The sequence below is a fragment of the Mobula birostris genome, chromosome 18, assembly GCF_030028105.1.
Source record: "Mobula birostris isolate sMobBir1 chromosome 18, sMobBir1.hap1, whole genome shotgun sequence".
NCBI lineage: Eukaryota > Metazoa > Chordata > Chondrichthyes > Myliobatiformes > Myliobatidae > Mobula > Mobula birostris.
In genome coordinates, this window is record NC_092387.1 from 18361590 (window position 1) to 18386177 (window position 24588).

Sequence of the window (24588 nt, forward strand, 5' to 3'; positions counted from 1 at the left end):
ACAGTTCGGAAGCAGGCTCTGTAGCCCAACTGGTCCATGCTGGTCAGGACACCCAATTAAGCTGGTCACATTGCTCAAGTTTCACCCAAAGGTTTCTTTTCCATGTACCCATCCACGTGTCTTTTAAACATTTTAATGTATCCGCCTAGCTCAGCCCATATACTGACCACCCTCTGGATGAAAAAGTTGCCCTTCAGCTTCCTGTTAAATCTTTCTCCTCTCACATTAAACCTAAGGCCCTCTATTTTTTGATTCCCCAACCCTCGGAAAAAGATTGTAGACATTCACTACACCTGTGCCCTCATGATTGAATACAACTCCATAACGTCAGGCCTCAGTCTCCCACGTTCCAGTGAATGAAGTCCGAATCTGCTCAGCCTGTCTCTATAACCCAGCCTCTTCAGTCCCAGCAACATTCTCGTAAATCTCCTCTCTGCACTTTCCAGATTAATGTCTTCGTTCCTGTAGCAGGGCAACCAAAAATGAACACTCCAATGTCTTGTTCAACTGCTGCAAACTATCCCAACTTCAGTACTTGGTGCCCTGACTAAAGAAGACCTGCACTGGTCTGAGTCCTGATGAAGGGTCTTGGCCCGAAACTTCGAATGTCCATCTCCTTCCATAGGTGTTGCCTGACTTGCTGAATTTCTCCAGCATTTGGTGTGTGTTGCTCAAGATTTCTTGCAACTGCAGAATCTCCTATGCCTCACAGGGCCATCTCCGCAACATCCAGGAGCAGGCAGGAAGTCAGGAACATTGCAGTGAGTTCTACATCCTAAAAAATCACAAATCCCTTCAAAATCGGGGGTGCCAGAAATCTAAAATTTCAATAGCAAATGTAATATATTAAAATGATAATTTAGAACATGAAATGAGCTGCCAGAGGAAGTGCTTGAGGGAGGTATAATAGTATCATTTAAGAAGAATTCAGACAGACACATGCATGGGTGGCAGGGTAGAGATAAGTCTTTATCAAAGGAGGTGTATGGTGCTCCTTCCCTCCGCTAGCCTGCAGGGCAATCTTGGACAGGTATAGCACCTGCTTAGGCCCCGATCAAGGTCACGTGAAGCTGTGGGAGCAGGTGGATGGTCACATGAGCAGCTCTGGCAGAGTTTGAATACCATAACCTCCTACAAAGTTAAATCAAGGGACATGGGAGACAGCAAAGCTTCGCTTCCAGATGAGTGAAGTGCCTTCTGTATGCGCCTTGACCATCAGAACATGGGGGAACCTTTGCGAACCACCCTCTTTCCCCCCCCCCCCAAACTCCTGATGATCCTTTCATCTCAGTATCTAAAGATGATGTGCGGTTCGCCTTCATGAGGGTGAATCCAAGGAAAGCATCCGGTCCAGATGGAATACCTGGCCGAGTACTGAAGACCTGTGCTGACCACGGCTGGTGTGTTCACAGATATCTTCAACCTCCCACTTCGGCAGTGTGTGGTACCCACATGTTTCAACCAGGCTTCAGTCATACCAGTGCCCAAGAAGAGCATGGTAGCCTACCTTGATGACTGTGGCCCAGTGGCACTGACATCCACATTGATAAAGTGTTTTGAGAGGCTGGTGTTGAAGCAAATCAGCTCCTGTCTGAGTGTTGATTTGGATTCGCTCCAACTTGCCTACCAGAGCAACCGGTCCACAGCAGATCCCATCTCATTGGCTCCTCACACAACCCTGGAGCGTCTGAACAGCAAAGGTGCATACCTCAGGATGTTCTTTATCGATTACAGCTCAACATTTAATACAATCATCCCCTCAAAACTAATTAATAAACTCTAAGACCTGGACTTTAAGACCCCCTTGTGCAAATGATTCCTGGATTTCCTCACTTGTAGACTCCAGTCAGTTCGGATTGGCAAAAACATCTCCTCCCCAATCTCCATCAGTACAGGAGCATCACGGGGATGTGTGCTTAGTCCACTGCTCTATTCGTTTTACACTTATGACTGTGTGGCTAAGTACAGTTCCAACAGCATATACAAGTTTGCTGATGACACCACTGTACCAAAGGTGATGATAAATCAGCATTCAGGAGGGAGATTGAAAATTTGGCTGAGTGGTGCCTTAACAACAACCTCTCACTCAATGTTAACAAGACCAAGGAACTAATTGTAGACTTAAGGAGATGGGAAACCAGAGGTCCATGAGCCAGTTCTCATCAGAAGATCAGAGATGGTGAGGGTCAGTAACTTTAAATTCCTAGGTGTCACTATTTGACAAACTTCTGTAGATACGTATTGGAAAGTGAATTGACTGGCTGCATTACGGCCTGGTATGAGAATACCAGTGTCTTTGAACAGAAAATCCTACAAAAGGTAGTGGATTCGACCCAGTACATCACAGGTAAAGCCCTCCCAACCACTGAGCATACCTAGATCAAACTTCTCTTCTTCGGCTGTCCATCAACTTTCGATGATGACTGAGGCCTGGGCAAGGTGCAGTTACCCATGCTGCAAGTCTCCCCTCTTCATGCCACCAATGTTGTCCAAGGGAAGGGCACTAGGATCCATACAGCTTGGCACCGGTGTCATTACAGAGCAATGTGTGGTTAAGTGCCTTGCTCAAGGATACACACACTGCCTCAGCTGAGGCTTGACCTAGCGACCTTCAGATCATTAGATCGACGCCTTAACCACTTGGCCACGCACCACACTAGATGAAACACTGTTGTAAGAAAGCAGCATCTATCATCAGAGATCCACACACCCAGGTCATGCTCTCTTCTCGCTGCTGCCATCAGGTAAAAGGTACAACAACCTCGGAACTCACACCACCAGGTTCAAGAGTGGTTGCTACCCCTCAACCATCAGACTTTTGATGAAAAGAGGATATCTACATTTATCTATTGAGATGTTCCCAACACCAATGATCTCACATTAAGGACCCTATCTTGTTATTTGATGCTCTCGTTATTTATTGTTATTTATTTATATTTGCATTTGCACAGTTTGTTGTCTTCTATGCTCTACTTGCTCTTTCATTGATCTGTTTACAGTTACTATTTTATAGATTTGTTAAGTATGCCTGCAGGAAAAAGAATCTCAAGGTTGTATGTGGTGACATGTATGTACTCTGATAATAAATTTTACTTTGAACTTGAAGTCTCAGCTGGTACACATCACAAGTCCTGGTTATGCAACAACTGATACTAGGCAGACAATCTCTGAAGATTATTGATAATGGCTGGGGTCGCCCATCTTGTAAAGACACTGCCAGGAAGAAGGCAATGGCAAACCACTTTGGTAGAAAAATTTGCCAAGAACAGTCATGGTCATGAGGCCATGATCACCCTCGTCATACGACATGGCACATGACGATGATGTCATGCAGAGGAGATATGAGCTGAACACAGGAAACGGGGGCAAGCTGGATGGGCGCCTGGCAAAAACTTGGGACATCGTAGCCCGGTCCTGGTACAATTTGGGTGGACTATTCTTGTACACTTCTGCTGCCCAAAACTCCCAAGTTGCTGAGCTTCGGTTGAGGTTCACTGAGAGACCCCGGCCTAATCACCTGGGTGTCCGGCATGGACTCGACGGGCCAAAGGGCCTGTTTCTGTGCTGTATTGCTCTATGACTCTTAAGAAATGCTAAAGGCCCTCAGTAGGTCAGGCAGCATCAATGGAAAAGGAAATGGTTAACGTTCTGCCTTTTTTTTTTAAACTGTGGATTCTTGGTGAGAACCAAAGGCTGGGGCAAAGGGATGGGTGGTGGGTGGGAGATGAGGTGCCTGTGAACAGGAGCCCTTTTGCTCTGCCCCTGACCGCTCACTGTGATCCCCGCAGGTGAAGAAGTTGGTTTACGTTTACCTGGTTCGATATGCAGAAGAACAACAAGACTTGGCCCTGCTCTCCATCAGCACCTTCCAGCGGGGGTTAAAGGTCAGTATCTTTCCGATTTGTTAATTCACAAGGGGCTCTGTTGTTAAGTAGTTTCTAGCGTGATTTATAATGAAGAGTGACAGCAAGACGCAATTGAGTTCCTCTAGGGTATATTAATCTGGGCATAGTCACTGCATTGTCAATCTGTTAAAGGCATTCCAGTCTATGTTCCTGTTGGGGGATTGGAAGAGCTCTCTTGGTTAAAATTGACTGTTTTAGATTGTGGCAGAGGCAGACCAGCCTCTGAGATCAGTGGGGAATAAATCTCCACAAAGCTGGAGTGAGATTGTACAGGATACTGCGCTCAATTCACTGAGCGAAGTGTGTGTTGGTGCAGAATTACTGGGCGTTAAACTGACGGGTTGTGTAAAGCAGACTTGATATCCGGTTGAAAGGTCTCGACTTGAAACATGACCTGTCCATTTCCCTCCACAGTTGCTGCTTGTCCTTTTGAGTTCTTCCAGTGGTTCATCACTTGCCTGTGATTGAACTAAAGTTTTAAAACAGGGGTTCCCATCCTTTTTTATGCTGCGGACCCCAGGTTTGGGAGCCCCTGTTTTAAAGGGTAGGGCAAGATGGATGGGTCACAATGACACAGCACAGAGACAGACCCTTCAGCCCATTGTCTTCATGCTGGTCATCAGCCTCCCACCTAAAGTAGCCCAATGTTACTCTCCCCACCTATCCCAACTACCACCCCCGCCACCCCAACAAGACTGTACCATTCACCTACACACTAGGGGCAATGTACAATGGCTGGTTTACTGACCCTCACATCTTTGGGATACCGTCAAACACTCAATGTGCAGAGGAAAAAAAAATAAATTGTGCAAACAATAAACGCAAGCAAACAGTGTTCTGTACTGAAGTCTGCAAAGAAAGTCCGTCCACAGTCCCTTTAGTTCAGCACAGAGCAGAGCATCAAGCTGAACCAGCCCATCCCTTGCCTCGGGTAGAAGTCTACAGACCAAGCCCCTGCCGATAGGTTATGTCTAGAGCTGTTTTACAGACAGCAGATGATGGGCTAAAGGGCCTCTCCTATGTTGTTGATGTCCATTATTTCCAGACGGCGATTAATCTCAGATTTGGAGCTTTTTGATTATGGGCTGCCTTATCTGGCTGAGGCAGCTGGCAGACATTCTCAAGATGAACAACAATATCCCATCTGTTTCACAGCTGATTATGTTTGCCACTTGCTGCAGACTCTCAGTGGATGTTGTGCTGATCAAGGTCAACAGGAAACCCAAGAAAGTAGGAGCAGCAGTCAGCCGCCTGACCCCTCAAACCTGCAGTATGACACCTGGGGAGATTAGCTAGGGTCAACTCCTCCTCTCTGCCTGTTCCCTGTGGCCCTCATCCCAAGGATCTCTCAAATGTGTCCACCTCCACTTTTAAGTCATGATCCAGCCTCCGTAAAGCTCTGGAGCCGAGACTGCCGGAGGTTAACTACCTTTTGCAAGAAGGAATTTCTATGAGTCTCCATTTTGAATATTTTGTGCTTTTTTAATTTTTAATTTTTTGTGCTTGCTTCAGCAGCACATATACTAAAATTGGAACGATACGGAGAAGATTAGCATAGCATTTTAAATAATCAAAGTTCAAAGTAAATTTATGACTAAAGTAACGTATGTTACCAGACACTACAATGAGATTCATTTTCTCACAGGCATTTACAAGGATACAAAGAAATACATTGGAATTCAACTAAGATCTAAACATGACCAGCCAACGACTGACAAACAATGTGCAAAAGAAGATAAATTGTACAAATAAAAATAATGCTGAGAACATGAGTTGTAAAGAGTCCACTCTGCGTAAATAAGAAAAAAACTTGCTCACACATTGTCTTTGAATTGAGCCCCTTTCACCTTAAGTGCACGTCCGCTGGTGTTAAAAATATTGATCCTGTGGGAAAAAGATACTGACTGTCTGCTTTAATTTTGCCTCCCATTATTTCGTAAGCCTCTCTCAGGTCTACCCTTAGTCTCCACCGCTCCAGAGAAGGGAACCCAAGCTTGTCCAACCTTATCATGGCCTCTAATCCAGACAGCATCCTGGTGAACCCCCTCAGCACCCTCTCCAAAGTTCCACACACTTCCTGTAATGGGGCCATCAGATTTTATGCTGAAAGTGAGTCCTCTTGATGGAGGTTCACCCACTAGTGAAAATATCAGCATCTTCCTTGTCAAACCCCCTGAGGATCTCACAGTTCTGTGCAAAAGTCTTGGATACATATACATAGCCAGGGTGTATAAGTACTGTATTTGTCAATGTGGAGTTTGTAAATCTGTCGGGACTAAAGAATGTTGGGAATGGTGAGGGTGGAATGCCAAGGGAGGGGTATGGAACAGGTGGCAGAGGAGGAGTGCCAGGGGCAGGGAGGTTGTGGTGCAGGTGAAGACACGCCCATCACTGAGACACCAGGCAAGGTCACTTGATTCCAAGCAATTGGTTTATTGATCATTACAGAATGTCCCTCTGGTGCTTCCCACTCCCTTTCCCTTTTCCCAACCACGATTCCCCTCTTTCTGCCCTCTTCCCACTTTTAGTCCACAACAGAGACTCATATCAGTATCAGGTTTATCATCACTTGCAAATGTCATGAAATTTGTTCTTTGCGCGGCAGCAGTACAGTACAAAATATAAAATTACTACAGTACTGTGCAGAATTCTTGGGCATCCTAGCTATATATGTGTGCCAAAGACTTTTGCACAGTACATGTCCTTTCAAAAACAGTAATTTGGATTTGTATTGTGTCTCTAACAGAGCAGAACACACTCTTTGTAGAACTGTACTCGGGTGAAGGTTACAGTGAAATATTACTGTATGTGGAAGGGTGGTATGTAGAGCGAGAGAAGATTATAAAGGAAATTCAAGAGCTTTAAAATTGCCTTGGATGGAAAAGGATGGACTCCTAGGTGATGTGACAGGGATTGGCAGACAGTGCGACAAAGGTTTACCCAGAGCACTGGAAGGTCCATCAGTCGGGACAGTTGCCTTTAGAATGAGTCCATGAATGGGGTTTGGGTTTATCTCCCAGCCGAGTTCCCTTGGGGTTTCTCAGAATCAGAATCAGGTTTAATATCACTGTCAAATGTTGAAATTTGAAATTTGTGTGTTTTTCGATAGCAGTACATTGTAATACATAATGAAAAACTATAAATTACAAAGGAAGTAAATAATTTTAAACATTAAATAACATTAAAATGAGAGAAAAATGAAGTGTACATGGGTTCATTGTCCATTCAGAAATCTGATGGTGGAGGGGAAGAAGCTGTAAATGTTGAGTGTGTGTCTTCAGACTCCTGTACCACCACCCTGATGGTAGCAATGAGAAGAGGGCATGTCCTAGGTGATGGGGGTTCTTGATAATTGATGCCACCTTTTTGAGGCATTGCCTTTTGAAGGCATCATCGACGCTGGGGAGGCTAGCGCCCATGATGGAGTTGACTGAATTTACAACTTACTCCCACTTTTTCCGATCCTGTGCAGTGACCCCTCCATACCAGATGATGATGCAACAAATTAGAATGCTCTCTATTGTACATCTGTAGAAATTTGCAAGTCTTTGGTGACATACAATTTCTCTTCAAACTCCGAAAGAAATGTAGCAGCTGTTATGCCTTCTTTGTAATTAGAACAATAGGTTATGCCCAAAATTGATCCCCAGAGATATTGAACTTGAAAGTGCTCATCCTCTCCACTTCTGATCTCTCGATGAAGCCTGGGGTGTGTTCCCTTGATTTCCCCCTTCCCTGGTCCACAATCAGTTCCTTGGTTGCGTGCAAGGTTGCTGTTACAACACCACTCAACCAGCTGATTTATCCTGCCCCTGTACGTCTCCTCATCACCATGTGAAATTCTGCCAGCAATAGTTGTGTCATTGGAAAATTTATAGATGGGGTTTGAGATGTGCCTAGCCACACAGGTGTGAGTGTAGAGAAAGTAGAACAGTGGGTTAAGCACACATCCTTGAGGTGCGCCAATGTTGATTGTCAGCAAGGAGGAGATGTTATTTCCGAACAGCACTGACCGTGGTCTCCCACTGAGGAAGTCAAGGATCCGGTTGCAGAGGGAGGTAAGAGGCCTAGGTTTTGGAGCTTGTTGATTAGAATTGGGGGTATGATTGTGTTGCACACTGAGCTGTAATCAATCAACAACAGCTTGACTTAGGTATTGCTGTTGCCTGGTGATCCAAGGACAAGTGGAGAGCCAGTGAGATTACATTTGCTGTAGGTTTATTGTGGTGATAGGCAAATTGCTGCAGGTGCAGGTCCTTGCTTAGGCAGGAGTTGATTCTGCCCAGACCAACCTCTCAAAGCACTTCCTCACAGTAGGTGTGAGTGCCACTTGATAGTCATTGAGGCAGCTCACCCTGCCCCTGCGCACTGGTATGATTGTCACCCTTTGAAGCAGGTGAGAACCTCCAGCTGAAGCAGTGAGGGATTGAAGATGTCCTCGAACACTCCCACCAGTTGGTTGGCACAGGTTTTCAGAGCCCTGCCAGGTACACCATCAGGGCCTGACGCCTTGCGAGGGTGCACCCTCTTGAAAGATGTTCTGATTTTGGCATCCAAGACCGAGATCACAGGGTCACCAGATGCTGCAGGGAATCCCAAAGGTTTTATTCTGCCTTTCAAAGCATGCATAAAAGGTGTTGAGCTCATCTGGGAGTGAATCATCACAGCCCTTCATAATATTAGGTTTCACTTTGTTAGGAAATAATAGCCTGCAAACCCTACCAGCAATGCATGCAATTCCATCTCTAGCTTCAATGGGAATTGCTTTTCACTCTTAAAGTAGTCTTCCATAGGTTGTACCTGGACGACTTGTATAATTCTTGTATTCTGTTCTCCCCTCTCCAGGACCCGAACCAGCTGATACGAGCCAGTGCTCTTCGTGTCCTCTCCAGCATCCGTGTCACCATCATTGTTCCTATTATGATGCTGGCCATCAAGGAAGCTGCTTCAGACATGTCTCCCTACGTCAGGAAGACAGCTGCTCACGCCATTCCCAAGCTATACAGGTAAAACTCAACAACCGCTCCACATCTTCCTCCTTAATTAAATTTCAGTCATTACCCGTAGCAGGCTTAACTCCTCGATGATCCATCAGCTTCACGAGATTTGGCTCACGGATCCTGATATGGATTTTGCAGTGCAGAACCTCAGCCTCAATGTTCAAAGAGGTACCTGAACAGGAATCAGATTCTGGCTGGTTATCACTGACATACTGGATGTCATGAAATTTGTTGTTTTGTGGCAGCAGTACAGAGCATGACATAAAAATATTACTCCGTTACAGTAAAAATAAATAAATAGTGCAAAAGAAGAATAGTGAGGTCGTGCTGATGGGTTCAGTGATCTTTCGGAGATCTGATGGTGGAGGAGAAGAAGCTGTTTCTGAATCATTAGTAATGAGAAGAGGGCATATCCTGCATGGTGAAGGTCCTCAGTGAAGTTTGGGACTTGCTTCAAGCACTGCCTTTTGAGGATACCCCGATGGTGCTGGGAGGGTTGTGCCAGTGATGGAGCTGGCTGAATGTACGGCCCTTTGCACTATTCATACCAGGTGGGGATACAGCCAGTCAGAATGCTCTTCACTGTAATCTGTAGAAATTTGCTAGCCTTCAGTGACACACCAATTCTCCTTAAATTCCCAATGACGTAGAGCCACTGACATGCCTTCTTCATGATTACCTCAATGTGGTGGGTCCACAATAGACCCTCTGATATGGTCTTGCATTTGTACAATTCCTTTCGCAACCTCAGACTGTCCCGATGATGTCTTCCCAGCAACTGAGTGCTTCTGATGTTGTTTAGTGTTGCAGCAGGCAATTACCACACAGCAAGCTCCCATAAACAGCAAGGTGATGAGGAAGAGCTAGCTAGCAGAGATATCCTCATTTTCAATCATATACCTCTGAGTTTGTACAGGATTTTAATAGAGTGTTCACATTTTCAGTAGTACCTGTTCGTGAATTTCAGAGACATCCACCAGTAGAGTATTCCGTTTCCTTGACAACCTATGGGCATGGCTAACCAGCTGTCAAAGAACCCAGCAAACGAGGAGGAGGAGGAGTGGGCCACTCAGCCCCTCAGCCCTCATGCCTGCCCCAGCATTCAGTTATGACCATGGCTGATCTTTGTGGGCTTCACCTTCTGCTCTGGGCCAATTCTCCAGTTCCTCAGTTTTTCAAATACAGTGGATTCTGGTAAATTGGCACCTGTCAGAGCCAGTATGTTTTGGCACAATTAGCTGGTTTCATGGAAAAAAAGGTATAAAAAGACAAACCACCATTTAACTGAATAACAAATTATGTATTTAAATGAAATACAGAACAAATGCTACTAATACTACTTGTGATTATCCATCGGATCCGATGATGACAGGAAACCTGTGTGGGAAAGTTTTAAAAGTAGAAAATCCATTGCACTGAGGCAGTTACACTCTCCTTGACCGCGGAAGTCTACGTCCAGTGGCACGAATGGTCATCACAACTGGGATCTTCCTTGGTTGTGGTGGATGACCATGATTTCTTCTGTGCCTTGTCATGCTCTTTGGTCTCCATGGAGCGTTGCAGCACTGCCTTCCTGGCCGTTGCATCTCAAAGCAGATCTCATTCACCCAGTCTGCCGGAGCTGAATTCGTACGCTAGGGTGGGCATGTCCCTACCTGACCGGGGTTTGAAACCTGCCGGCCTCTCCCACCTGGTGTTAGCCTGCCTGTCAAAGCGGTGTACCGGAGTGTTGGTGCTGTCACGTGCACACAGCTACTTGGAGCCACAGGTGAAAGCTGCCTGTCCAGTGAGGACCAAAGGGAACGTTCAAGATGATTGTCGATACCTTCAAACTTTTTGTAGTTCTTAACTTGTTGAAGTAATGAAATCATTTCATTTTTACTCTCAGTTGTTTCTGGCATCTCCAAGCCTGAATGCTTGAAACTGCAGCGAGCTAAACAGTTCTGAATTGTCTCACTGCTTATTTCTCACCAGCTATCAGTGACAAAAATCTCTGCTTTTTGAACACAAATGCACACAAGTGATGGTATTTAAAGCTGTTTGCTGTAAGCATGGTGTAGTGTCTAATGGCCACACAACTGACTCTAATTAGAAACTGTTTGGCAACAGTCTCCTTTTCCAATTAAGTGGCATTGTGTCCCAAATGAGCAAAACAATTATTTTCTCGATTAGTTTTTCTTCTTTAAGAGTTGTCCCAAATAAGCAGCTGCCCCGATTAACCATTGGCCCAATTAACCAGAATCCACTGTTTTTATACATTTCCATCTTAAGTATTTGTAATGATTTAGCCTCCACTCGCCTGTGGGGCAAAGAATTCCAGCGATTCACTATACTGCAGGCAGAGTTTGCTTTTCACAGTCATCCCTTGGCTATTGGTATTGGAATTGGTTTATTATTCTCACATGTACCTTAATACAATGAGAAGTTTGTCTTGCATTCTGTTCATCCAGATCAGGTTATTACACAGTGCATTGAGGTAGAATAAGGTTCAAAGTTTAAAAGTTCAAAGTAAATTTATTATCAAAGTGTGTGTGTGTATATATCGTCGCCATATACACCCCTGAGATTCATATTCTTGTGGGCATACTCAATAAATCCATAAAAGAATCAATGAAAGACTGCACCAACTTGGAAGCTTAACCAGTGTGCTGAAGACAACAAACTGCAAATACAAAAAGACAAAATAATAATAAATATGCAATAAATATCAAGAACATGAGGTGAGGAGTCCTTGAAAGTGAGTCCACAGGTTGTGAGAGCATTTCAGTGAGGTTATCCCCACTGGTTCAAGGGCTTGATGGTTGAGTGGTAATAACTGTTCCTGAACCTGGTGGTGTGAATCCTGCAGCTCCTGTACCACCTTCCGGATGGCAGCAGTGAGAAGAGAACATGAACTGGGTGGAGGGGTTTCCTGTTGGTGAATGTTGCTCTCCCTCTCCCGTGACAATGCTTCGTGTAAGCGTGCTCATTGGTGGGGAGGGCCTGTGAGGGACTGGGCCATATCCACTACTTTTTGTGGGATTTTACCTTCAAGGGCATTGGGTGTCTCCATACCAGGCCATGATGCAACCAGTCAATATACTCTCCACACATCTGTAGAAGTTCGTCAAAGTTTTAGATGTCATGCCAGATCTTCACAAACTTCTAAGGAAGTAGAGGTGCTGCCATGCTTTCTTTGTCATGACACTTGTGTGCTAGGCCTGGGACAGGTCCTCCAAAATGATAACACTGAGGAATTTAAGTTGCTGACTCTTTCCACCTCTGATGAGGAATGGCTCATTGACCTCTCGTCACCATTTTAGTTCTTGGCACCATTTCTAACTGCATTTCCCTATTCCCTCTCTCAATGGCAAGATCTGTTTCTGTTATGCATAGTGATTCAAACTCAAACTACACAGGAACTGCTTATTGCCACCGTGCTGGGCTCTACCATCCCAGGAACTGCTCATTACCACTGTGATTGGTCCTACCATCCCAGGAACTGCTTGTCACCTCTGTGCAGGGTCCTACCATGTTTTATTATTCAGCATGGACCTTCATTACTCTGGGAGGACTGCTCACGTCTGTATATTTGGAGAAGTCCAAGGCAAGCATAGTCATGTGGGTGTGTAATCTAGTTATATTCTCAGGATGTCCTGCCCCTACAGAGATGAGTTGTGTGTCAGTGTGAGATCTTGTAGGCCGCTCCCATCATCTGGAAGATTTGATGTTTCTGGCCCAGGTTGTGTGTTCTGTAGTTGTGCCTCTCTGTTGGACCTTTTCAGCAGTGGGAATCAGTGAATTGCATGGGCAGAGTTCTGGTGAAGTGACAGTGACGGGCGAGATTTCATGTGGGATTCTGCAGTAGGAAATAGACCACATCTTTCATTTTCCTTAAGGGGTTTCCCAGAGCATTCCCAGTCAAACACATAACAAAGACTTTATTCCTTTCACTGCTTGGAAGGAGGAAGTTCCCCATGGAATTAACCCTGATGAAGGGTCTCGGCCCAAAATGTCTCTCCATAGATGCTGCCTGACCTGCTGAGTTCCTCTAGCAATTGTGTGTATTGACCCTAATTTGTTGTTGCGTCTCTTGTTTCAGTCTGGACCAGGATCAGAAGGAACAGTTGATCGAGGTGATTGAGAAGCTGCTGGCCGACAAAACCACGGTGAGGAGAAGGAGCTGGATCACTCTCTCGTCCACATCTAGAGTTGTCTGTCCTACACCATTTCCCCACGTCTAGAGCCACCTTTCATGTAGCATGAACTTCCATATCTGTATCATCCATTACTGTCACATCTAGAGTCTACCTTTCTTTAATATATTCACAGTTCCTATTTCTGAAGTCACCATCTGAAAACGCCTACCACATCCGCATCTGGAGCCACCCCTTCCTGCTCTTGCAACACACATCAAAGTTGCTGGTGAACGCAGCAGGCCAGGCAGCATCTCTAGGAAGAGGTACAGTCGACGTTTCAGGCCGAGACCCTTCGTCAGGACTAACTGAAGGAAGAACTAGTAAGAGATTTGAAAGTGGGAGGGGTCCAAACTAAAGGTGTAGCTATGGGCACCCGCATGGGTTCGAGCTATGCCTGCCTTTTTGTTGGCTTTGTGGAACAATCTATGTTCCGAACCTATTCTGGTATCCGTCCCCCACTTTTCCTCCACTACATCGACGACTGCATTGGCGCTGCTTCCCGCACGCATGCTGAGCTCGTTGACTTTATTAACTTTGCCTCCAACTTGCACCCTGCCCTCAAGTTTACCTGGTCCATTTCTGACACCTCCCTCCCCTTTCTAGATCTTTCTGTCTCTGTCTCCGGAGACAGCTTATCTACTGATGTCTACTATAAGCCTACTGCTATCTGGACTATTCCTCATCACCCTGTCTCTTGCAAAAATACAATCCCCTTCTCGCAATTCCTCCGTCTTTGCCGCATCTGCTCTCAGGGTGTGGCTTTTCATTCCAGGACGAGGGAGATGTCCTCCTTTTTTACAAAAGGGGCTTCCCTTCCTCCACCATCAACTCTGCTCTCAAACGCATCTCCCCCATTTCATGCACATCTGCTCTCACTCCATCCTCCCGCCACCCCACTAGGAATAGGGTTCCCCTGGTCCTCACCTACCACTCCACCAGCCTCCGGGTCCAACATATTATTCTCCGTAATGTCCACCACCTCCAACGGGATCCCACCACTAAGCACATCTTTCCCTACCCCCCCCCCCCCACTTTCCGCAGGGGTCGCTCCCTACGCGACTCCCTTGTCCATTCATCCCCCCCATCCCTCCCCACTGATCTCCCTCCCGGCACTTACCCTTGTAAGCGGAACAAGTGCTACACATGCCCTTACACTTCCTCCCTTACCACCATTCAGGGCCCCAGACAGTCCTTCCAGGTGAGGCAACACTTCACCTGTGAGTCGGCTGGGGTGATATACTGCGTCCGGTGCTCCCGATGTGGCCTTCTATATATTGGCGAGACCCGACGCAGACTGGGAGATCGTTTTGCTGAACACCTACGCTCTGTCCGCCAGAGAAAGCAGGATCTCCCAGTGGCCACACATTTCAATTCCACATCCCATTCCCATTCTGACATGTCGATCCATGGCCTCCTCTACTGTAAAGATGAAGCCACACTCAGGTTGGAGGAACAACACCTTATATTCCATCTGGGTAGCCTTCATCCTGATGGCATGAACACTGACTTCTCTAACTTCCGCTAATGCCCCACCTCCCCCTCGTACCCCATCCGTTATTTATAAACACACATTCTTTCACTCTCTCTCCTTTTTCTCCCTCTGTCCCTCTGACTATACCCCTTGCCCATCCTCTGGGTTTTTTCCCCCCTCCCCCTTTTCCTTCTTCCTGGGCCTCCTGTCCCATGATCCTCTCATATCCCTTTTGCCAATCACCTATCCAGCTCTTGGCTCCATCCCTCCCCCTCCTGTCTTCTCCTATCATTTTTGATCTCTCCCTCCCCCTCCCACTTCCAAATCTCTTACTAGCTCTTCCTTCAGTTAGTCCTGACGAAGGGTCTCGGCCTGAAACATCGACTGTACCTCCTCCTAGAGATGCTGCCTGGCCTGCTGCGTTCACCAGCAACTTTGATGTGTGTTGCTTGAATTTCCAGCATCTGCAGATTTCCTCGTGTTTGCCTTCGTGCTCTTTGTGATTTTTATTAATGACTTGGATGAGAAAGTGGAACGGTGGGGTTAGTAAGTTTGCAGATGACATGAAAGTTGGTGGTGCTGTGAATAGAGTAGAAGGCTTGTAGGTTCAAACAGGACATTGATAGAAAGCAGAGCTGAGAAGTGACAGATGGGTTCAGTCCGATAAGGGTGAAGTGATACACTTTGGAAGGTCAAACTTAGAGGCAGAATACAGGATTCTTAATGGTGTGGAGCAACAGCGGGATCTTGGAGTCCACATTCATAGATCCCTCAAAGACGCTGTGCAAGTTGATAGGGTGGTTAAGACCTTCATTAGTTGGGAGATTGATTTCTAGAGCTGTGAAGCCATGTTACAGGTATATAAATCTCTGGTTAGACCACACTTGGAGTACAGTGTGCAGTTCTGGTCACCTCATTATAGGGAAGATGTGGAAGCTTTAGAGAGGGTGCAGAGGAGATGTGCCAGGATGCTGCCTGGATTTGAGAGTATACCTTCTGAGGAAAGTTTGAGCAATCTGGGGCTTTCCTCTTTGGAGGATGAGAGGCGACTTGATAAAGACGTATAAGATGTTAAGAGACATAGCTGGGATGGACAACCAGTGCCTTTTTCCCAGGTCAGACATGGCAAATAGAGAGAACAGAACTTTAAGAAGATTGGAGGAAAGAATAGGGTTGTCAGAGGTAGGACTTCTACAGAGAGGGGGTGAGTGCATGGAACACACTGCCAGGGGTGGTGGGAAGGGCAGATACATTTGGGACATTTGAGAGACTCTCAAACACATGGATGAAATTAAAATGTTCCGTGCTATGTTCTATATTCATAGTTTCCTACATCTGCGGTTGTCTTTCTGCTACCATTCATTACTGCCACATCTGGAATCAATTCTCCCACGTCATTTGCCACGATCATACTCTACATTTCTCATATACAGTAGAATTCACCATGTCCCGATGTGATGTCATCCTGCCCTGTGCTCACATCTGGAATCACTAATTGTGTTGAATTAGTGGTCGTGGTTATTGCAGTGGTCATTGTTCCCACATCTGGAATCACCTTCCTTGTATACTCGCCATATCCGCGTCTGGATTATCATTTCCTATTCTCTAAAGATATATGTGTGAACTTCCTTGGAACCTTAACGCACGTCTCACTGACAGTGCAGATCAGGCAGTCCCATCAATACAAACCTAGTGTGGAGGCTAGAGCATTTGACTTCAGTTTAGGACTCTAAACCAAAATGCTAGGGATGGCAGAGGTGAACATGAAGCTGTGGCCATTCTGCCCATCAGTTTTGTACTAGTTATTTTAAAGAGCTATCTTATTAGACCCACTCTCCTATTCTTTTCCCCCGGCTGTGTATTTAACCATTTCCTGTTAATTGAAAGTTTTAAACACCATGTGTCTCTCTCGTACAGAAAAAAATGGGTTTCCAAGCTCACCTTAATCTGGCACTTTAGGGACCATGCCATTTTGGGAGATTTCCTGGATTGTTGGATGTTACTCCTATTGATATTTTGGCACACCTTTAATTCCCATTGGGTACACATTACAAAGCAGTACGATGATATTTTCAGGGCGTTCAAAGACAGTAGGAAACAGAACTCAGATTGTATGTAGACACAAGAGAGAAGCAGACAACAAAACCTGGAGCCAGAAGCAACTGCTGGAGAAACCTCACAGGTCAGGCAGCGTCTGTGGTGAGAAATGGGCAGTCAGCGTTCTGAGTTTGGGTGTTTCTGATTGTTGTTCCCAACCTTCACAGTGGCTCCAGCCACGTGCCATGCCCAGCCCATCCTCCTGACCCTGACCTCTCTCGACCCTGGCTCACACTCCATACCACTGAGTGAGCTGGATACTGCGTTTATGCTGCCTGACCTGCTGAGTTCCTCCAGCACTTTGTGTGTCGCTTCTGATCCCAGCATCTGCAGTCGTTTGGGATAATCGAGGGAGTGCTTGGACCATTAACAGGACAACCCTGAGGGAGAGGACAGGCTAATGGGGTCTCAGACACATGCAACACAGAAGCGGACCCTTCAGTCCATCTATTCCCTGCTGACCATCATGCATCGAATTTTACCCTAAACCCATTTTTTTTTTAATTCCCCCTCCCCTACATTCCCCTTAACTACCTTCAGACTCCACCTGGTGTTCTGCAGCAGACATCAACCTATTAAGCCACATGTGGGAGGAAACCAGAGCACCCAGACGAAACCCATGCAATCACAGAAAGAGCCTGCAAACTCCACTCAGACAGCACCAACAGTCAGAATTGACTTTGGGTCTCTGGAGCTGTGAGACATCAACTCTACCACTGTGCACAAGGAGGCTATTTTGTTTTGGGGAAACAAGTAGACCATATTTGGAAAGGGAGAAACAACTCGCTTATACCTCCTCTTATTTACCCCTCAATCATGACCCCACTAAGGAGCACCCAGGCCATTGTCTCCCACACCTTCACCAACCTTATCAGCTCTGGGGATCCCCCATCCACTGCCACCAACCTCATAGTTCCCATACCCCACACTTCCCGTTTCTACCTCCTATCCAAGATCCACAAACCTGCCTGTCCAGGTAGACCCATTGTCTCAGCTTGCTCCTGCCCCACCGAACTCGTTTCTGCATACCTCGACATGGTTTTATCCCCCCTTGTTCAATCTCTTCCGACCTATGTCGTGACACTTCTCACGCTCTGAAATTTTTCAGTGATTTTAAGTTCCCTGGCCCCCACCACTTTATTTTCACCATGGATGTCCAGTCCCTATATACCTCCATACCCCACCAGGAAGGTCTCAAAGCTCTCCACTTATTTTTGAATTCCAGACCTAACCAGTTCCCCTCTACCACCACTCTGCTCCATCTAGCAGAATTAGTCCTTACTCTTAATAATCTCTCCTTTGGCTCCTCCCACTTCCTCCAAACTAAAGGTGTAGCCATGGACACCCGTATGGGTCCCAGCTATGCCTGCCTTTTTGTTGGCTTTGTGGAACAATCTATGTTCCAAGCCTATACTGGTATATGTCTCCCACTTTGCCTTTGCTACATTGGCGCTGCTTCCTGCATGCATTTTGAGCTTGTTAACTTCATTAACTTTGCCTCCAACTTTCACCCTGCCCTCAAATTTACCTGGTCCATTTCCAACACCTCCCTCCGCTTTCTTGATCTTTCTGTCTCTATCTCTGGAGACAGCTTATCTATTGATGTCTACTATAAGCCTACGGACTCTCACAGCTACCTGGGCTATTCCTCTTCCCACCCTGTCTCTTGCAAAAATGACATCCCCTTCTTGCAATTCCTCTGTCTCCGCCGCATCTGCTCTCAGGATGAGGCTTTTCATTCCAGAACGAGGGAGATGTCTTCCTTTTTTAAAGAAAGGGTCTTCCCTTCCTCCACCATCAATTCTGCTCTCAAATGCATCTCTCCCATTTCACACACATTTGCTCTCACCCCATCCTCCCGCCACCCCACCAGGGATAGGGTTCCCCTTGTCCTCACCTACCACCCACCAGCCTGCAGGTCCAACGTATAATTCTCCGTAACTTCCGCCATCTCCAATGGGATCCCACCACTAAGCACATCTTTCCCTACCTTCCCCCCCCCCCCCCAGCTTTCTGCAAGGATCGGTGCCTACGTGACTCTCTTGTCCATTCATCCCCCCCAACCTTTCCCACCGATCTCCCTCCTGGCACTTATCCTTGTAAGCAGAACAAGTGCTACACATGCCCTTACACTTCCTCCCTTACCACCATTCAGGGCCCCAGACAGTCCTTCCAGGTGAGGCAACACTTCACCTGTGAGTTGGCTGGGGTGATATACTGCGTCTGGTGCTCCCGATGTGGCCTTCTATAGGTGAGACCCAACGCAGGCTGGGAGACCGTTTCACTGAACACCTACGCTCTGTCCGCCAGAGAAAGCAGGATCTCTCAGTGGTCACACATTTTAATTCCACGTCTCATTCCCATTCTGGCATGTCTATCCACGGCCTCCTCTACTTTAAAGATGAAGCCACACTCAGGTTGGAGGAATAGCACCTTATATTCCGTCTGGGTAGCCTCCAACCTGATGGCATGAACATTGACTTCTCTAACTTCTGTTAATGCCCCTCCTCCCGTTCTCACCCCATCCCTTATTTATTTATCTATCTGTGTGTGTGTGTTTATTTTTTTTCTCTCTGTCCCTCTCACAATAACTCCTTGCCTGCTCTCCATCTTCCTCTGGACTCCCCCTTCCTCCTTTCTTTCTTCCTAGGCTTCCCGTCCCATGATCCTGTCCCTTCTCCAGCCTGGTATCCCTTTTGCCAATCAACTTTCCAGCTCTTAGCTCCATCCCTCCCCCTCCTGTCTTCTGTCATTTCGGATCTCCTCCTCCCCCTCCCATTTTCAAATCTCTTACTATCTGTCCTTTCAGTTAGTCCTGACGAAGGGTCTCGGCCTGAAACGTTGACTGTACCTCTTCCTAGAGATGCTGCCTGGCCTGCTGCGTTCACCAGCATTTTGTATGTGTTGCAGACCACATTAGGATTAATTCACACATTCATTTATCTGATACAAGAGACTGCAGATGCTGGAATCTGGAGCAACAAATGGTCCGCCATAGGAACTCTGGGTTAAGCAGCATCTTGGGGGGGTAAGAACTGTTAATGTTTCAGGGTTGAGACCTAAATATAGACAATTTCCTTAATCCTCACAGATGTTGCTTGACTTGCTGAGTTCGTCCAGCAGATTGTTATTTAATGTAACGGACACCAGTCTAGTTGGACATGTCCGGAGCAATCAGGTTTTTCCCGTATATAAATAAATCGACTTTACGGTAAAATGAAGAGTCTCCTTGCCTGGGAGCAAGTCACTCTGGAAAGAGCTGAGGCTTGGGTTGTTAACACCAGCGACAGTCATGAGTTAAAGTTGCTCCCTGTCTGCCTATTCACAGCTGGTCGCCGGGAGTGTGGTGATGGCTTTCGAAGAGGTGTGCCCCGAGCGCATTGACCTGATCCACAAGAACTACCGGAAGCTGTGTAACCTGCTGATCGACGTGGAGGAGTGGGGCCAAGTGGTCATCATCAACATGCTGACTCGATACGCTCGGACTCAGTTCCTCAACCCTAACCACAACGTGAGTGCTCCGTTCGCTCTCTCCGCTCCCCCCTCTGCCCGCGCCCTCCGCTCTCCCCTCTGTCCCAACCCAGCCTATCCTCAGTGAGGCTGACTTCATGCATTTGGTGGTCGTTGCCTGCTGTCGAGTTCATTGTCATTGTCCCATGTGCAGTAAAAGTACAGGGTGAGTGGAAAAGCTTGTTTGCAGCAGCATCTCAGGCACCTAGTGGTAGATAATGCACAAACTATAAACTGTACATAAATTGTGAAGTAAATCACACAAGACAGGAAAAACAAACTGAAAAACAAGGCAGTAGTTCAAAAACAGATCTGAGAAAAGTCCGTGGTGGTGCAAGAGGTGGTCTGAGGTAGTGTATGAGGAACATGTGATGACTCTGTATTCACAGATGAATGAGGGAGAATCTCATTGAAACCTGCCAGATAATTAAAAACCTGGATAGAGAAGATGGTTTAGATAGTGGGAGAGTCTAGCACCAGGGTGCACAGCCTAAGAGTAGGATGGAATTAATTGCCACAGATGGCTGTGGAGGCCAAGTCGCTGGGTATATTTAAAGCAGAGACTGATAGGGTCCTGATTAGTAAGGGCATTAATGGTAACAGGGGGAAGGCAGGAGGATGGAGTCGAGAGGGAGAAGAGATCAAATTGAATGGGGGAGCAGACACAAAGGGCTGAATGGCCAATTCTGCTCCAATGTCTTGTGGTTTTCTAATGCTTCATTGCTGAGGTAGGATTAGGGTCGTGCAGGGCAGTTCAAGAATCTGATTGGTACAGTTTGTAATCGCCGGTATAGTTAACTCCAGAGAAGTGGCAGGGTTTTGAAACCTTGCCTCGATGGGTCAATGCAGCGCTTATGATTGATCAGGACTTTGCTGCTCACGCCAGCGTTGTTTCCCTGTCACCCACACTGACAGTGTTTTGGTTTTGAATTATTAGTAGAATCTGGTTTATCATCACTCACATATATCATGAAATTTGTTTTTTTTTGTGGCAGCAGTACAGTACAATACATAGAATTACTACAGTACTATGGGAAAGTCGTAAGCACCCTAGCTATCTGTATGTGCCTAATACTTTTGCACAGTATTGTATGTAATCTGAAATTCCACCTCACAGTTTCCTGTACAATCCTTTAGTTAATCACACATCTCCCTGTAAGATGCATCAGTTTACCGCACACTGAACATCATAGGACTCACCAATAACGATGCCGTTTTGTCCCTGTTCGTTGTGGCCAGGAGACCTTACTGGAAGACAACCCAGAGAAGGCCTTTTATGGCTCAGATGAGGAAGATTCCAAGCAGGAGGAGGTGGATCCAACTGTGCTTCCCAAGCGGAAACCCTATGTGATGGACCCAGATCATCGCCTGCTGCTTCGCAACACCAAACCCCTCCTCCAGAGCCGGAATGCTGCGGTGAGTTGGAACCCATTTCCCAGGGGAAAAGCTGTTGGTATGGAAGCTGCTCACGGTAAAGGTTGACTTCTTGATGTGCAGTTTAACTTGATCTGATCCACTCTGTTTGATTTAACTGTGCGATCCGTGTACTTGGAGCCCTGAGTGCTACACGGTGTTGTGTCTCAGTTCCTGGGACTCTCTCCAATTCTTCTTCCCAAATGCCTTCCACTTCCACTTCCATAACCTTTAAAATGTTTTAATTGATGTTTTTAGTGAAGTTGGGTTTTTATTTTTGTTAGACATAAGTAGGTTTTTCATAAATGGAATCTCTGTTCTACTTTGCTCTATGCTATTTCAATTGGATCCAAACTATCCTCTTGTGTCCCATTCCATTACATTCTATCTCATCCTATCTTATCCTGTTCTATCTCATCCTATCCTGTTCCTTTTTATGTTCTGTTCCCTCACCTCATTCCATCCAATCTTATTCCACCCTGTCCGATGCTCTTCCACTCCAGCTAGTCCTATCCCATCCCATCCGGCCCCCTCCCGTCCATCCGGCCCCCACCCATCCAATCCAGACCCTTCCCATTCTATACAATCCCCTTGCATTCCAGCTAGACCCCTCCTGTTCCATCCTATCCCCTCCCATCCCATCTAGTTTCCTCCTATTCCATCCCATCCCAATCTGTTTTCATTGCACCCTTTCCCATTCCACTATTTGACCCTTTTCCAATCTGACTCCATCCTGCTCAGATATTCCCAAAGAAAATCACATCCTTAGACTTGCCATGCGAACGAGAAGCCAGACCAGAACCAAGAGAGTGGGAATGCCCATTAGATTGGGTGATGGATTGTCCATCCAGAGCAAGAAATGAGCATCAGCTGGAGATGTTGGAACTGGTTGGGGCTGGGCAGAGGAGACCCTCAGTTGTTAAACTGAGATCACCGGAAGCCCTGGTCCATCAGTTGTCTCCCAGTGAAGTGATGCACATTCCACACCCTGAGCTCACAGCCTCGCCCTCTCTCCAGCAGCTCCGTGTAAATGGACGCTGGAGTCCCAGGAGCCACTAGCCATGAGATTAGCTTCCTGCACGAGAGTCGAGTCCTGGGCTACTGATCTATGGATGCAAGTTCAAATCCCAGCAGGTCACCTGGGAATTTTAAATTTAAGTAAATGCATACAATTATATTGTAATAATTAGTGTCAGTAGTTACTATGTTTAATTATTGCTTAAAAACTTGTTTGTTTCACTGATGCCCTTTAAGGGAGGAAATCTGCTGTCCTTGAGAAAACTCATGTTTATTGTCAAGTGCACAAGCACAGTGAGGGTACACTGCAGTGAAAGATTTACAGCAGCATCACAGGCATGTAGCTGCAGACAGCAGACAACATATAAATTGCACATCAATCATTCAAGGCAGTGAGGGGAGAGAGAGAATAAAAGACTGCCAAAAAAAAGTTTAGCACAAAATTAACAGACAAAAGCAGAGACAAGTCTGTGGAAGTGCAGGAGGTGATCTTTAGTGTTCCACTGCTGAAGTAGGGTTGGGTTGTGCAGGTGAATTCAAGAACCAGATGGCTGAGGAAGGTGGCTTTTCCTGAAACTGGTGTGAGTCACTTAAGGCTCCTGTACTCTCAAAGTACATTTACCATCAAAGTATGTATGAGGTACACAACTCTGAGACTCGTCTTCCCACAGACAGCCACAAAACAAAGAAATGCCATAGAACCGCTTTAAAGAAAAGCATCAAACCCCTGCCCCCACACACAGAAAAAAACAAATCGTGCAAATGGAAACAAAAATAAAGAGTGTAAAACACAGTATAAAACACAAAATTGGAAAGGTCCAGGCACATTCAGTTCAGCTCAGTCCGTTAATCTGCAGGCCACCCCGGTTCAAAATTGCCCAAAATGGCAAGAAAAGAGCGACCAGAAACACATCATAACATGAACTTGAACTACAAACTGCATTGATTAAACCTTGCCCAAGAACCAGGACTCCAGCACCATCCTCCAACAGCATCGAGGGAGAGAGACCATCACATGCAAACACCTTCCGGCAGTAGCAGGCAAGAGGCTACTGAACATCCGCTCGCCTACCACATTCACCTCAATGATTTCAATCTTCCTCAGTGCTTTAATTGGCAAGATCAGCAATAATGGAGTTGATCATGGGCTCGTGCCCCATCTCCAGGCTCCTTGGCCTCGAGTTCACATGCTTTGCTTCAGAGACAATCGAGCGCCAGGTTGCTCAATCAGCCTGAAAACATACCACCAGAATGTAGATCACAGTATCCAACAGTAGCAGAACCACATTTGAACAAAAAAGATGTGAAGGAAGTAGTTTCATGAACCGTCTGAAGGATGTCGCGCTTGGTTGTGATGTTCACTGGCGCCATCCTCTGGCCAGTGGTAGCAGTGACAAGAGGGTATGACCCGGGTGGTGAGAATCCCTGATGGATGCTGCCTTCTTGAGGCATGCACTTCCTGTAGATGCTGCCAGTGGCGGGAGGGCTGTGCCCGGGATAGATCTGCTCTGAAACGAGAAAATCTACCCGTGCTGGAAATCCTGCCAAAGGGTCTCGGCCCTAAACATCAACCACAGTCTCTTCCATGGATGCTGCCTGGCCTGCTGAGTTCCTCCAGCACTTGTGTGTTACATAGATCTGCTCTGGTTCGAATGTGCCTCCAGACTCTCCAATTGGGTGGAAACTTTCTCTGTGGAAATGGGAGGTGATCAGGAATGTGCACTAAATCCTGGCCTTTCAGGTGACAGCCACACACTGAATGCAGGAGAAAAATGGATTAACAGTGTGGGCATGAGGAGTATTAAACAGGAGGAAGACACTCGACCCCTTCTGGCTGTTGCATCTTCCAGTCAGCACCATTCTCCTGCATTATCTCCTCAATTCCCTCATCCAATAAACACTTTGTGTTCATGCAATTTGCAGTGAGACCTCAACTTTAATGTATCTAACATTCAACAGTTTGCAGTGTATGTCTGACCACCTCCCTGGACAATAAA

At 46.4% G+C, this 24588-nt stretch overlaps 1 protein-coding gene and 1 pseudogene across 7 annotated transcripts in view; both read left to right on the forward strand.

The window, feature by feature from the left end:
* The window catches only part of LOC140211985 (AP-3 complex subunit beta-2), a 168041-nt gene that overhangs the window by 68501 nt on the left and 74952 nt on the right, over nucleotides 1–24588 (forward strand). For all 7 annotated transcript variants that reach the window (XM_072282298.1, XM_072282299.1, XM_072282300.1 and 4 more), the window contains exons 4-8: nucleotides 3789–3884; nucleotides 8751–8911; nucleotides 12987–13053; nucleotides 19980–20162; nucleotides 21401–21577. In XM_072282298.1, the coding sequence (XP_072138399.1) occupies nucleotides 3789–3884; nucleotides 8751–8911; nucleotides 12987–13053; nucleotides 19980–20162; nucleotides 21401–21577 (684 nt within the window). The remainder of the gene's footprint in view (nucleotides 1–3788; nucleotides 3885–8750; nucleotides 8912–12986; nucleotides 13054–19979; nucleotides 20163–21400; nucleotides 21578–24588) is intronic.
* On the forward strand, nucleotides 5405–5497 carry LOC140212263 (U6 spliceosomal RNA; annotated as a pseudogene).